This window comes from Glycine max, chromosome 2 (assembly GCF_000004515.6).
Source record: "Glycine max cultivar Williams 82 chromosome 2, Glycine_max_v4.0, whole genome shotgun sequence".
NCBI lineage: Eukaryota > Viridiplantae > Streptophyta > Magnoliopsida > Fabales > Fabaceae > Glycine > Glycine max.
This window is the reverse complement of record NC_016089.4, coordinates 45,085,520-45,100,726: the sequence shown is the minus strand read 5'-3', so window position 1 is coordinate 45,100,726 and position 15,207 is coordinate 45,085,520. Positions and strand designations below refer to the sequence as shown.

General features: G+C 29.4%; 2 protein-coding genes across 3 annotated transcripts; both read right to left on the bottom strand.

The window, feature by feature from the left end:
• Nucleotides 1-593: 593 nt before the first annotated feature.
• On the bottom strand, nucleotides 594-3,239 carry LOC100792103 (transcription factor MYB20). The gene is made up of 3 exons (XM_003519279.5): nucleotides 2,944-3,239; nucleotides 2,333-2,462; nucleotides 594-1,522 (listed from the first exon to the last, which is right to left on the bottom strand). The coding sequence occupies exons 1-3, from the start codon at nucleotides 3,074-3,076 to the stop codon at nucleotides 775-777; spliced, it is 1,011 nt and encodes a 336-aa protein (XP_003519327.1). The 5' UTR covers nucleotides 3,077-3,239; the 3' UTR covers nucleotides 594-774.
• Nucleotides 3,240-11,251: 8,012 nt separating this feature from the next.
• Nucleotides 11,252-14,323, bottom strand: LOC100305570 (uncharacterized). 2 transcript variants are annotated; one of them, XM_041005554.1, is made up of 6 exons: nucleotides 14,110-14,323; nucleotides 13,754-13,835; nucleotides 13,610-13,642; nucleotides 13,338-13,500; nucleotides 11,746-11,911; nucleotides 11,252-11,631 (listed from the first exon to the last, which is right to left on the bottom strand). In XM_041005554.1, exons 1-6 carry the CDS (start codon nucleotides 14,145-14,147, stop codon nucleotides 11,514-11,516), a joined length of 600 nt encoding a protein of 199 aa, XP_040861488.1. In that variant the 5' UTR covers nucleotides 14,148-14,323; the 3' UTR covers nucleotides 11,252-11,513. The 2 variants fall into 2 exon arrangements, with proteins under 2 accessions (XP_040861488.1, NP_001237248.1); NM_001250319.2 differs by having other exon boundaries at nucleotides 11,253-11,631; nucleotides 11,746-11,907; nucleotides 13,379-13,500.
• Between the last annotated feature and the right edge of the window lie 884 nt (nucleotides 14,324-15,207).

Genomic DNA, 15,207 nt, shown 5'->3' with positions numbered 1-15,207 from the left:
TTAGTTGATTATTCCTTTGTTGGTTTATCGTGTGGATTTTAGTTGTTTTTTTGTATTCCATATTCCACCAAAAAACTAAACAATTTTATTGGTAAAAATATTGATATATATTATTTATGCATTACTGTATTCTTAAATCTTAACATGATTTTTAATAAAAATAATCTATTATTATTTCTAAGTAAAGGAGTCTGCTTAACAAAACCTTAAAATAAAATAAACATGAATTTTATAGTTGTATGAAGATAAGGACTTTTTATTTATTTGAAAGATAAGGACTCTGAAACTAGCATTAGAACCACCTCAACAATTATACCAAAAAATGAAAAAGTAAAAAAATGACTTCGACCGAATAGAACAACAAACCAACATGAGTGGCAAGAAAATTTCATATCCGATTCATAATAAAAGAAATAAACAGAAAGCGCTAGTAAGAAAAAGACTACAATGAGTAATAATAATAATGAGAATAAGTCATAAGAGAAAAATAATTTGTTATTAATTAACAAAATAAAAAATATTTATTATATTAACAATGTATATCTATTGAATTAAAAAAATAAAACAGAGAAAAAAAAGAGAGAAACTTTTACTTTTACTGCAAAGAAAGAAACTTATTATTTCCATTAACATATTACATGTAATTTGTGTAAATGATAAAGTGAAAAGTTGGTAATGCTAAACAACAGTTGTGTTCTTCCTAATAAATTATTAACCGTTTATTCTTCGTAAAAACTTAGAAGCAAATCGCAAATAATGGGGAGAAAATTCAAATCAAAATAAGCCATATCCCCAAGATTCTGATTCCATGAACATTTTTGAGAATTGAGTGAGAGAAGCATCAAACACTTGGTTTTCATCACTATCATCATCTTCATTAATCAGCCAATAACGGTTGCCAATAATGTCATCATCCCACAAGGCCATGCTGCTATTGTTGTTGTTGTCGTCGTCTTTGTCTTCATTGTTGTTATTGTTAGTAATAGTGTTATTATCATTGTAATTACAAGACCATTCAAAATCTGGTAGCTGCAAGTCTTCAAGAAAATTGGTTGAATTTGAAGAAGATGATGAAGAGGTGGTGGATGAAGAGGAAGGAGCACAAGGCATTAGAATCTCATGAGGTTCAATTATTGGAACTTCATCTGTGCAGAAACCATTCATTAGCTCCATTGTGTCAAATAAGGGTGTTATGATTTGGTCTTCCTCTTTGGCTTCTTCAGTGATGGTTGATGATTCCAATGAAGTCTCTGGCTTCTCTGGCTCCTTATTTGGGTCAACTTTGGGGTCAAAGTCAACTTGCAAAGGTTGTTGGTTAGGCTCTTCTAATTCTACTGGTTGGTGGTGTAGTTGTTGATCTTGTCTGGTTTGATTTTGGTTTTGTTCATTTGCATTAGGAAGTGGTTTATGTGTGGCAGGATCAATGCCCATTTTCTTGAGCTTTTTCTTTATGTGTGTGTTCCAATGATTTTTTATCTCATTATCAGTTCTTCCAGGGAGATGAGAAGCAATCTTAGACCATCTGAGTAAAAAAAAAAATGACAAGAAAAAAATATCAATAATTAATAAAAGAGTATGACTAACCGAATTTTAATCTAAAAGTCATAAAAAAACATGAAAAAAATTATGAATAGCAGAATTTTATATTTTCTAATAAAAATATTTTTATTTTAAATTTTTTAACTGGTGGATTAGTTAACATTTGCCTTAGTAGAATAATATATAGTATTATACAGTATTGATTACAAAAGAAAACACGCGAAAGAAACAAAGATTCCTTCATTAACATAAGGTCTATGCGGAGATCACTTGAAAGGAAGAATTAATAGCCACTAAAATGCTCCATATGCCATGCAAGTTACGAAAACAGAAAAAAAATCCCCACAAGACAAATTTGGCCCATATTTACTTTTCTACGTCAATGACATTCCATTTTAGTCAATTTTAACTGCAATCATGAGAAGTTTTTTTTTTAATCCCGAAAAAAGGAAAAATAATATGAAAATAAAAGAGCTTAGTCTACAATTTATGTACGCCTCCTTTCCCTACCAGGTTTGAGACATGGGACCACGTCTTTTTCCCTAAGATGAATAAAGAATTACAACTTGGGGTGTATGTATTATGAAAATAATAAATTCAATTAGGTTGGTGCGTTTGGTGATACTTAAGATATCTTTTGAGCTTTTCATCATTTCCTGAGATAAGCCTAGTCTAGTAGTATTTCAAATAAGCACTGTAACAATCACTGATTATAATTATTAGTAATGTTCTTCAAGGAAAAATATACATGCAGAAAAAGCAAACAAGGGAAAATAGTGGGCTAGGAAATAACCTATTGCCAAGTTGAGCATGAAGATCAATGACCATTTTTTCTTCGTATTCTGATAAAAGACCTCTCTTTAAGTCTGGCCTCAAGTAATTTGTCCACCTGAGCCTGCAACTCTTCCCACACCTTAAAAGCCCTGCATGAAGTCACACTCCAATTGTTAAATTTAATTTTAGTGAAGTAATTGTTTCTGCCTAGCATTTTTATTCAAAATTACAAAACGAACAAACATGAAGATTATTTTCTCCACTCAATCTACGAAGCCAAGGGAAAAAAAATATGATTTCTCCAAATAAAAAGGCATAAGAAACACATGCAAGCTCAACTTTTGTTGTAACATGTTTTGAAGATTAGTTCTAACTAAAAGGTGAAAAGAGTATGACAATTTTGAGTGGTGCTTGATTTCATTGTTATTGACAGAATGGAAATCAAAGGAGCTGCGGAACAGAGGAACCATGAAGAAAGACCACAAAACCAATTGACCATAATGCAAAATATTGTTGAACCATTTTAATGATATTCATAACCAAATAGCAAATGAAGCATGAAAAACTGTGGCATTTCATTATTCATAAATGATTTGAATGGCTAGAAATTAAGGATTAAATTGAGGAGACCTGCTAGCTTAGGGACAGCTCTCCAGCAACATTGGCCATTAGTGAGGATGAAGCTTATGAGCTTCTTATCCTCCTCTGCAGTCCATGGCCCCTTCTTCAACCCAACTTTGTCACAACAAGGTTGCCTTCCCATTTTATATCAAAAGGGAAAATGCTATAAAGCCAAGTTATTATGAATAATGAATAACCCCCCTAACACTGAGACTCAGAAATAGAGAAAGAGACACACAAAGAGAGAAAGAGAGTTTAAGGGAGCCAAGAGGAATGAATATGCACACAAGTTAGGATAGAGCACCACCACCAACTTATTTATATATAGAAATCAACCCCTCTAAACTTCAAAGTCGCTAAAAGTCCTAAATCCCACTATCACAATTTTATATTTTATTTATTGATGAACAAAATTGTGTGCATTATTCAATACTATTTCTTTCTCTAATACTACTTTCTTGTATTGTTCTTGTTTTATCGGTTATTATGGATTTGTGTTTAAAATGGGCACGTGTGCATTGGGGATGAGGCACGTGCCGGGTCTCAATCAGAAAGCACCACCTCGTCCACCAGCTTTGCTTGTGATGGAAGCGTGAGATACTCCACTCACTAACTCAAACCTATGGCTATGACTATGAGGATGGTAAGAGTATTAAGTAAAAGTAAGACATTACCGCAAATGATACACACATCATAAGTCTCTTCTCTTTTTTTTTCTCGGACGTTTTTTCAATTTATAATAACTATAACTACTACTACTTCCAATGTGTGAACGTGGTGAGAAGTGAGAACAAGAGAGGGACAGAAACAGGGAAATTGATCATTTGTTTTTAACTAGTATTTTGGATGGATAAAAACATCAAGTCAATGAAACAGAAGTTTGAAATTTGAATATTCCGATTTAGATTTCTATTATACCCTTGCTAGAAAATAAAAAATGTTAGACCTAGGCCAAATTTTAATAAAATATTGTCAAAAAATTTGCAACTATTATTTTTTTAAGCGGCAAATGGGAGGGCTAACACCTATACATATAACAAGAAAGATTGGCCATCAATGCCAACAAAAGAAAAGGGTGCAGGATTAATTGTTCTTTTAGATACTAAATTATTGTAACATAATTGTAATTTTATCTTTTAAATATGTGATTAATGGTTTGAAGGATTAGTTCTTAGCTCTCAATTAATGGATATTTTGGTTCAAAAATAAAAATTGTTCATTTAGATGTATAATAACAAAATTAAAAAAATTCCATAATATCATAATATATATGGGATAATTTTTCTAAAAAGATGATAAGAATATGTAGTTTTAAAATTAAAGTAGGCGGTTATGTTTTTGAAAAAAAATATATATACAACATTAAAATAATGTTATTCTTTTTTATGCAATGACAACCATAAAATTTTAACTTAAAACTTTGTATTACCTAAACACTTTATCACAATTTTTTTAAAACAGTAAATGGTAGCTTGTTAGTTTAATAATTTTATTAAAAAGTATTATTTATTAGAGAAATTTGAACATGCAAATTCTTTCCTTTTTTTATCCTTTCTCACTTATTAGATCAATGTTATATCTCTACTTTATCACATTAAGTTAATTTTAGTGGGTTAAAATAAACTTTTTCAATCATTACAATTTTTTTGAAAGTTTACTTGTAATTAGAAAAAGAACTTATCAAAACCAACCTTAGTCATGCTTCCTCACATCACATTTATATGTATCTTTCTTTCTTTCTTTTTTTTCTATTAAGGTCTTGAAAGATTATTTGTACGTATTCATAATAAGGTTTGACCTTTTGCCACTCTATTACGAAAATTATAGAAACAGCCACTTAGGATTTGTGAGCGACCCAACGATGGTGTGTCATACAGCATGAGCCTCTCGTAGTTTAATACTTACGTTGAGAAAAAAAATAGCCAAACAGTATATAATTTAAGAAAATGTTATTATGTTTAATTTTTATGAAAAATTATAAAATACTGCATTCTTTTTTATTTTTGAAAATTGTAAAAGTGATAAAAAAAAAGTATTGTAAGTATTTTTTTATCCGTATGAAAATTAAAGAAAAAGATTACAGACGAAGGAACACAGCTCCTACGTACAGCATCAATTGTGACAAAACATTGAGAAAATCTGGACAAGTATCCAGCAAAACTAGTGGATGACTAAGGAACACTAAATATATTTTATCAAATACTTTTTAAGCACATATCTTTTTATATAATAAATATTTTAAAATAAAAGTTTCTATTCCATCTTAACTAAAACATTTTCCTATGAATATTGTGACACTTAATCAAGATTTTGTTGCTTTCTTTTTGTTTTTGAGATTTTGTTGGTGTATTTTTGGGATTTTGTCTAATTACACTGTACTTTATACACTTTTTTGAAATTTTCTTTTTTGACATGAAATTAAGGGAGATAGCAGGGACATGACGAATTGATAACGTGTTCAAATTAAAATACGTATAAAGAAAATAAATGCACCTGAGTAACCTTTATATCTATAAACTTTTTTAAATCTAACCTCAGATATAATAATCAAACCAAGGAGGACGTAGCTGATAGAGACTGATTAATCTTCATCAGTAATCCTATGTTTGTTACCTGAAAATACAACTGTATATTTTAATACTCGATGGAGTTTTTAAGCTTCTCTGACTGCAACTTGAATAGAGATGATAAATAGCTACAAAATAAAGATATCCCTGTAGAGATGATTAATAAAATGACAAGGTATTTTAGTATGCCATTCTTCACTGTGTAGTCACGTCATATCATGAATAATGAATTCCCCAACCCCCATGGAATAGAATTGCTAACACTAAGATACAGGTTTAATTATAATTATATATATATATATATATATATATATATATATATATATATATATATATATATATCACAGCATATTTTGTTAATTAATTTATTTTCTTTTAGTGTGTAACCTCTATATATTATTCTGAGTTCATAGCTGATCGATCGATATTTCAAAGAGGTATATGCGATTATTATTATTATTATTTGTGTGTCTTGGTGACTGAATGAATTTGCCTAGGTAAGTATATCTGCCGGCTATTTTTGAGGGGATGGAGAAAATGAAACAGCAACAACCCAGTAGAGAGTAGTAGCAACCTTTGAATTTGACATTTGCAAACTATTTTTGCTGTTGACTATTGTGTCATGATAATAGCATCGTCTTAATTGTATATATGGTGAATGGACTCAACTGTGATTGTTTTATCCAAATTGTTGCTTCACTCCCGAAAGAAGAGTGATGCTTTTTCTACTTAAATATATCCTTCATATTGATAAATGATTCAGAAAACGAAGTACCATGTTCATATATATAACGTTATCCAAAAAAATAGTGAAGAGACTCGTATTAATTTGGAGAAAATTATATTGAAAGATTGCTTGCGCAATGAAAGGTCAATGGAGGGCAGAAACTATACACTTTGGAAAGTTGGAAAATTATAGCTAGAAGGAAAAAATTCTTAAACATGTATCCTTATATATAGTGTAGGGACATCGTCCTCAAAATTCTTAAACAATTTTTTTTTAAAATTTAAACAATAATCTTAATTCCGAATCTTAAATATATATAATTATATCAAATATTCAAAAAAAATTACCATACATAATAATTCTATCCACCGACCGACTCAAACATAATTATATCTCAGATCTGAATCACATTCAACAACGAAAATTAATTTTATCAAACCCTAAACAAATGGCACCTAATATCCGTTAGAGAGCAAAGCAAATCACGTTTGAGCACGGCAAGAAATTATCATTGTCATTGAATTGTTTCTCAAAATTAAATCATGCAACACTCAACTTCACCTGTTAAATTTGTCTTGATATCAATAAGACACAATAATTCAACTGATATACAAAGTACAAACACATCTTTAATAGTTATACCAAAATAGTAAAAATACACATAAGGTTCATAGTTGTCAACAACGAAGTTTATAATTCTAAATTTCTAATTAATATTTATCTACGGTCCATTAGGACACATGATTATAATAATGTGTTTGACCGTTCATTCCCTAGTTCCCTAGAAGATTATCATGATCATACATTATCACTATTTATTGATCGATTTGGCAAAAAAAAAAGCATTTTTAATGTTGAAATCAACCTTCTCTAACCGATAGCATTTACTTACTCCATTAACAACTCTGTTTTTGTTTATTATTTGTTGAGTTTCCTTCCAATGATATGATATACATCATTTTTAATTTATGCATGATCATTCTTTAATTAACGAAACACTAGCGATTCAGTTCTCTACCATAGGTCCCAAAAATCAAGTTGTGTCTCCAAATTGGAAGAATCTATGTATTTAATAACTGACGATTAGTCCTGCTTCTTCTAGCAGCCGGTTCCCAAGTTAAATCTTCTCCGAGTTTGAGTTGTTAATTAACAGCAAGATTGTGTAGGTATAATAAGTTTAGGGGACATTCACTAACTTGTTTTTATCCATCTAAATCATCTTTGTATCTATATTTTTTTAATGACAAAGAGTAACCAATGTGATTAAAGAAACAAAATAAAGTTACTACTACTTCTCATTATACCGTAAAAAAAATAGTTAAAAAAGTACATTAAAAAGTGTTACTAATGCATCTCAGTATACTTTCAGTACATACTTAAGGAAAATTTTAATTAAAAAAATTATATTGTTAATCTCTAAATCAGAACACTAGTTCTTTCAAAAACAAAATAAAAATCAGAACACTAATTAAGAAGACCGTTATTTTATTTTATTTAGATTTGTACCTATCCTATATGTTTCTGTATCCTGGTTTCTGGACCAAACTGCTGCTGGTTAGTTGGATTTCCTAACATATATGCTTTATTCAATTTTTCAGTTAAATCAGGTTTTGTCTCTATACAATTTCAGGTTTCAGATTTTAATTATTAAAATTTATTTATTTATTTTTATACCCTCGTTTATTTTTATTTATGAATTTTAGTCCTTAATTAAGAAGTATTAAAAATGAACAACAAAAAGGGTACAAATTTAACTCCATATAAACTAAAATTGATGAATAAAAACATTTTATATTGTATAAAAATGGCATAAAAATTGGATTTGTACGTATCCTCTTTCTATGCATGTATCCTGGTTTCTTGACAAAACTGCTTCTGGGTTAATTCGATTTCGTAAGATCTATGTTTTATTCAATTCTCTCAGTAGAGTATAAATCCTTGACGTATAACAACAACTACCCATCTTGGACTTACCTGCGTAGTGCCACCTAATAAGTCATGTAGTACTGACTTTGAACTTTAGACAATTTTTTAAAATCATTTTATTAACATTTTATATTATAAATTTTGAGATCATTCTAACGTGTGGCTGGTGTATGCAACCACCGATCCTCTTTTGCCCTTTCACATGTCAGTGAGAGACATAATTGTCCTACACAACAATAGTGAGGAAATGATGCCTGTGTTATTACGTTAATAAGTGTTTGAAATCTTAGATAAGAGTCGCAAAGTCCATGGGAACAATGATTTTCAAAATCATCCAACAAAATAAATAAATTCTTGACTATAACGAGCGATAATTTTGAGTATCATGGAACTAGCTAGGTTTCAAAATATGTTGTGCCTAATTGGAAACTTTTATCATCATGTCTAATGCAATTAATATTTATTGAAAATAATTATGTACACAACTATGAGGGAAAGAAAAGAAAGAACTACAGGACAACGTGCTCTTTTGAACTTCCTCTCGGCACTGTTAAAGTACTTGACACATTTAGACAAACAAGTGCATGCGTGTAGAGCTCTTAGCGTACAAATCAAAAATCTCAATTGTGATTCGGTCAATTATTAGGTAATTAGGTGGTTAATATTTTTTTCAACCAATCCAATTAGGATTTTTAGTCCAATGTGAGAGTGCATGTATTGTCAACGGAATTATATTCATTGAGTATTAAGTTATTAATATATTATATGTGTATTTTTTCGTCTATCTATATAATTTAATCTAATTTCTCTATTCGTGACACTTCACGCTTACATCATAATTGTTACCTCAAGAAGTTTAAAATTTGACGTTGCTGACATCACGGTCAACTCAAATGTTAACAGGTGCTTCTCTCAAATCCACAAAATTTTCAACGAGGAAAAGTATACTTGAAATTTTCAGGAAAAAAAATATATATATATACTGCCTAGGGTGATGTTTTTTCTTCTCCGTTGATTGGTTTTCTCAAAGATATTTCACGGATTTTCGATCATACATTGCATATATAGAAAATTCCAATTCTTGCTTGGGGAAACTTGCGTCAAAAACGTTGCATTCAATCAAACACATCATCTATTAAAAATAGTTTTGAGAAGGAAGTATAATAATTTAGCATAACGCAGACGCTATTGAAGAAATAAGCTAATTAACATGTTTTAGTATAAAAAATAGTGGTTGAAAGACAAAGATTTATCACAAAAGTCTACACAAAGGAATTAATAGTTGATATTTTTAGGGCTGCTAGAAAGTAATTGGCAAAAAAATCCCAGCCATGACTTTCATGTTTAGTGAAACCTTTTGTGAAAAATACTTATATGTATTTATCATTTAATTTTTATAATAGTGGCCAAACAAAAACAATTACGCACAGGCAGCTGGGCAATAGCCATAGTCCACCAAATAAAAATAAATAAATATTTGAATTAATAATGACCATTGAATCAAATTAGCAATACATAGAAAGAATAGATATTTTTAACCTTCAGATGAGATAAAACAAAATTATTTTTTCAAGAAGTCGTGGGCCTTCTGAGAAATTGGTTTGGAGTCATCTATCTAATGGGTTATGGGCGATTATACGGTCCATATGAAAAAGCTCTTTATGGAAAAATTTGTAAAGTAAACATCAGTTTAAATTTACTAAGTATAACAAAAATCTAAATCAAGTTCTCTCTTTTACTCAGGCTATTATAAATTTAATTTTCTTCAAAAAAAAAATTTGTATTCTATTTATTGCATTCCAACTTGTCACATACTTTAAAAAATTAATATGCATGTACCTTGAGCATAAAAAGTTTTTAAACTGTCAATTAATTTCAAATCATTATTGATATCAATTTTATGAGAGTCATTATAAAAGTTAATAAACTTATTATATATATGATAATTTTTAATTAAATAATAATGTAATTTTTATTACACTATCAATTCATGTACTATTTATTAATACCAATAAAAGTTAACTATAAGTTAAACTTATAATATTTTTTTTTACAGCAGTTAAACTTATAATATTAAGAGTTCAAATATTGAAATTATTATTCTAAGGAAGACATCCCTTATCCATCACCTATCACCCGAGACCTGATCTCACAAATTTATCAATAAGGCTTCTTGATCATAAATATAAAAATAAAATAAAAGAATAAGTTGTCATGATGTCACATACTTAATTAACCAATGAGACAATCTAAGAACGATTTTTCACTTTACACCATGATGTGTTAAAAAAGTTTAACTTGCCCGATATTGTTTGTAGTTATTTAGTGAAGTTATAACTTGTAATATATATCCTCCAATTCAATTCTTTTAGTACTTTTAAAGAACCAAAAAATAAAAATAAGACGAAGGATACAAGTATATTTTAACTAAAATTATAATATACGAGTATGCTTATAATCATTACTTATATTTATTATATTTTTATTTTTATTTAAAAATATAAAAGATGGTGTTAACGCCTAACAAGTCGGCATTTTCAGTTTTCTTAGAAAAACAAAAATATAAACTTGTAAAAGAGCAATGACATCTTTTTATTAGGCGTTTTCTAATTATACGTAAACTGGTAATTATATTTTTTATTATTTTGATAAATATTATTTTAGTATTATTTTAGAAAGAAAAACCCTATAGTTGTACACCACAATATGAAATTTGTGCGTTTTCTATTTCCAAAGATTCATCATTCAACTCCAGTAATTTAATGGTCATTTTTACTGTTGTTGTAACCGAAAAGATACAGGTCATTTCTCATGTTATGCTGCTGCATATTATCATATAAAACAAGCGTTACAAGTTACAACTTACAAACACGGCTATTTTCTAGATAACGAAAAACAAAAATACCAAAAAATCACACGCTAATCTAAATAATGCCCATCTTTCTTGTATATAATAAATTGATTGCCAAGTAATATCCAATGCCTTTGCTACTTTCAAATGCTAAGACAAGTGTTGATACATTTTCAAATGGTGATTTGGGAAGCATTCATCAAGATATAACTTTTTTCCCCATATAAGGAACACAATAGTATTCAATTTTTCAGACAAATAAACTTGTTGGACTTGTATTTTATTAAAAATAGAAACCAAAAAAAATAAAATGTACGAGATCAACTAATCGGTTTATGATACATAGGAACACTGCATGCAATATTTGAGTGATCTGACCTGGTTTGATTACTATACAAACAAACTTGAACCACAACTAAATTAATGAAAATGTATTCTTCTACCAAGAAGGAATTTCCTCAACGCCTTGTATCTTTGACTAAAAATGAAATACTGGCCAAACCAAGGATCACTTTGCAGTTTTTGAGTGTTTGATTAGCCAGTCAATGACTACATCTATGTTAACAGAATCCTTGCATGAAATCATATAGCAGCAGACCTCTCTGTCTTTAATTGACTCAAGTCCTCTGAAATCAACCAAGGAGAAAATCCAAATGTTCAATTAGTTACATAACACATCAGGACAATTTTTTTTTTTTAAAGAAAAAAGATATAAGACAATATTGATATCTAGAACTCACAGCTGATCTACCAATGCTTGCTTAGAAAGAGCTTCTGACTTGTCAATTTTGTTTCCAAGAACAAGCAAAGGAATCGCACTCAAAGAAGGTTTTGTCAATAGATCATGTAACTCACTTCGAGATATTGGAACACTGTCTCTATCAGCGGCATCTACAACATATCTGTCTTAGCATCCATCAAGGAAAAGAACAAAAGTGTAAAAACAAGGAGAATGGACATTTCCAATAATTTGAAAGAGCTATATATAATAACACTCCACAAGATGAAGCATGCATGACCAACATTCCATTAGATCATCAGAAACAATAGATTTTGATACAACCAAGCATTACGTTTTCCATTCTTTGTGTTTGAAACATAAACAGGAAAAGACAACAGTATAAAAACTGCTTTTGGGGTGAGTATCCTGTATTATATGTTGTTAGAGATCTATGCAATATAAATGACAATATCCATGTGTCTTCAAGGATGATTGAACCATCATATGGCATATGAGCCTCTTCCATGAGTAAGTCAGGTGTTCAATTCTTAATACTTCCATCTTATATCAAATTATGCTTCAGCATATGTTAGTGGTGAAATAAAATTTGTCCTCACTTAAATCCCAAAGTCTATTTGCATGAGGGTACATATTATTGATGTAAATAAAAACTGTTCCCAAGTATTTTCTTGATAGCTTAAATAAACTTAAAGGATGGTTAGTCATTGCAATAGGTAATCATTATAAGAGTAGGCTTCACAAACATTTTCCTTTTCTCCTAATTCCTAAAAAGATCTTAGGAGGCCTTTGTGTTTTGAAAGAATATGCTTATGAATGTTTGGCTAGCATTGTAACATTTTTGGAAATGTTTTGCAAAATTCAAATGATGGGATAAAGACTGTGGTAGAAGTGGGGAGTGGTAGTGCCACAGAGGTTGGATGACAAGATAGCTTAGGAATGGGAAAGCAACATAGCCATCCGGCCATCCCTCATCACAGGAATAAAAAAAAGACAGGACTTGGAATGTGTCACTTGCCAGGGAATTAATAATGCTCAATTTTTTAAAAATTTATAACATGAAAATATTATATTCCCAAGTTCACTTTCCTAAAAATAACTTACTACTTCTTCAAACAAATGCACACTTAGGGTAAGGATAAAACCCTCATTTACATGGTTGATTATTCTAGACTTCTCCAAGGAACCAGAAAAAACCCTCTAACAGTATGAGGTATCTTAAGTAAAATGGCATGAAATGGAACTCTATTTACAAAAACCTCCAATGAAATTGTACAATGCAGACAATTTCCTGTTTGAAGTCTAAAAACTAAAAAGTTAAAAAGAAAAAAAAAGAGCATATAAAACCTAAAAATTACAAGTCAGTATTTGTTTGGCTCAAACTTATTTTGGAGAAATAATCAATTTTGTGCCAGCTTCTTGAGAGAACTTTTGAGGGGTAAAAATCATTATCCTTAAAACACTATACTGAAATATCCTATTAGTCTAAGATTATTGGCAACTTTTGATTCAAAGCCAAACTTAAAAAACACAATGAAAGATATGCATGTGTCATGTGTGTGTGTGAATGTATATACATATGTTTGCACTCACGAATATATAGCTGAAAGAGAGAGCAGTAAGAGAGACAATACACGATAGCAGAGACACCCCGACAGTATCGCTCCCACATTGATCGGAACCTCCTCTGTCCCCCAAGGTCCCAAAGCTTTATTGTGACATTTCCCTTAGTCACTTTTCTCATGTTGAAACCAACCTGGGTTTAACACCAAGAATTATATTTCAATTACAAAGGCAAACATGCTCACAATCTTCAAACATGTAACCATTCAAGATGCAATCAAAAAGCAAAGATAGATACACACAGTTGGAATCATGTCCTCACTGTAGCCCCCAGTCTGCAGGTAAACAAAACCAAATACCAATGTCAATAACAGTTATACTAGAACTGAACTTCAGGGTTTCTAAATTGAGTAAAAAATTGCAACGCAGCAGCAGCAGCAACTCACAGCAATTGCATTGACAAGAGAAGTCTTGCCAGCATTCTGAAGGCCAACAAGTGAAAGTTCCATCTCCTGTTTAAAAAACAAGCTGACACAACCAACAAACAGAAACTCACAATCATTAAAGGGCTTGACTTAAAAGGAACCCTTAAAACCAATTAACCTAAGCTCAACTTTTAAGGCTTTTCTGAATCTCAATCAATAAAGCATGTCCCAAAATTTAGGATGAAATTTCACAGATAATAAATCCCAAATAAGTACAAATATATATATATATATATATATATATATATATATATATATATATATATATATATATATATATAATGAACAAATAGTAGTATTGTGGATAAGAGGTTTACCTGCGGAGCCAATTGAGGAAGGAATCCCAGAGACCCATTGTGTGTGAATCAAAAAAAAGCGAAGAGAGAAATTGAAAGAGAAAGATGAGGTATTATATGTTGGAGGAAACAAGAAACTTCGCGGACCAACAAAGGGTAAATAGAATAGAATGTGAAGGAAGGAAGGATTGGAATCTAGGATGGCAATACGACATAATATATATGTCTCTGTCTTTTCTAGTACCTTGTTTTTCTTATATAACCGCTGTTTCAACCTCTCCACTTGTACTCTACATACTGCTCTATCTCATTTCACTCTTACGTTACGCCCCATTTTTATTTTTAGCAAGTTAAATTAATTATTTGTTTCTTATCATTTCATTATTTGTATTTTTAGTTTTTATAATTTGAGTGTGGTTTTTTTTATTTATAATTTATATTTTAATTTTCTTTTAGTCCTTATAATTTAAAAGTGGTCTTTTTAATCCTTATAATTTATATTTTAACTATTTTTTAGTACCTATAATTTAAAAATGATTTTTTTAGTTTATATAATTTATATTTTAATTATCTTTTAGTTTTTATTACAAAAAATTATATAAAAATAATTAGCTACAAATTAATTATAAATTATCAACTATTTTTTTATTTATAAATTATCAATTATTTTTTTATTACATATTATCTTGCGATAAATTAATTATGAATTAGTTACTAATATTTTTCTAATTAATTGGAATTGATAATATTACTCATATTTTGATGTTAAGGATTAAAAGTGAATTAAAATATAAATTATAAAGACTAAAAAAAATTAAAATACAAATTATAAAAACTAAAATTATTTTCAAACTACAGAAACTAAAAGATAATTAATATAAACTATAAAAATTAAAAAAATCACTTCTTCTATAAGGACAAAGATACAAATGATAAAAACACCTTAATTAAACCGATAAGATAAACACGGTGTTTTTTTTGCTGGACATAAGATAAACACAACTTTTTGTGTTTAATCTTAATCTACAGGATAATTTCTTGAATTAAGAGGATATGGTAACATAACTGTTTTCATCTTATTTTATTTATCAGTTAAAATTTTATATTATATTATGATAG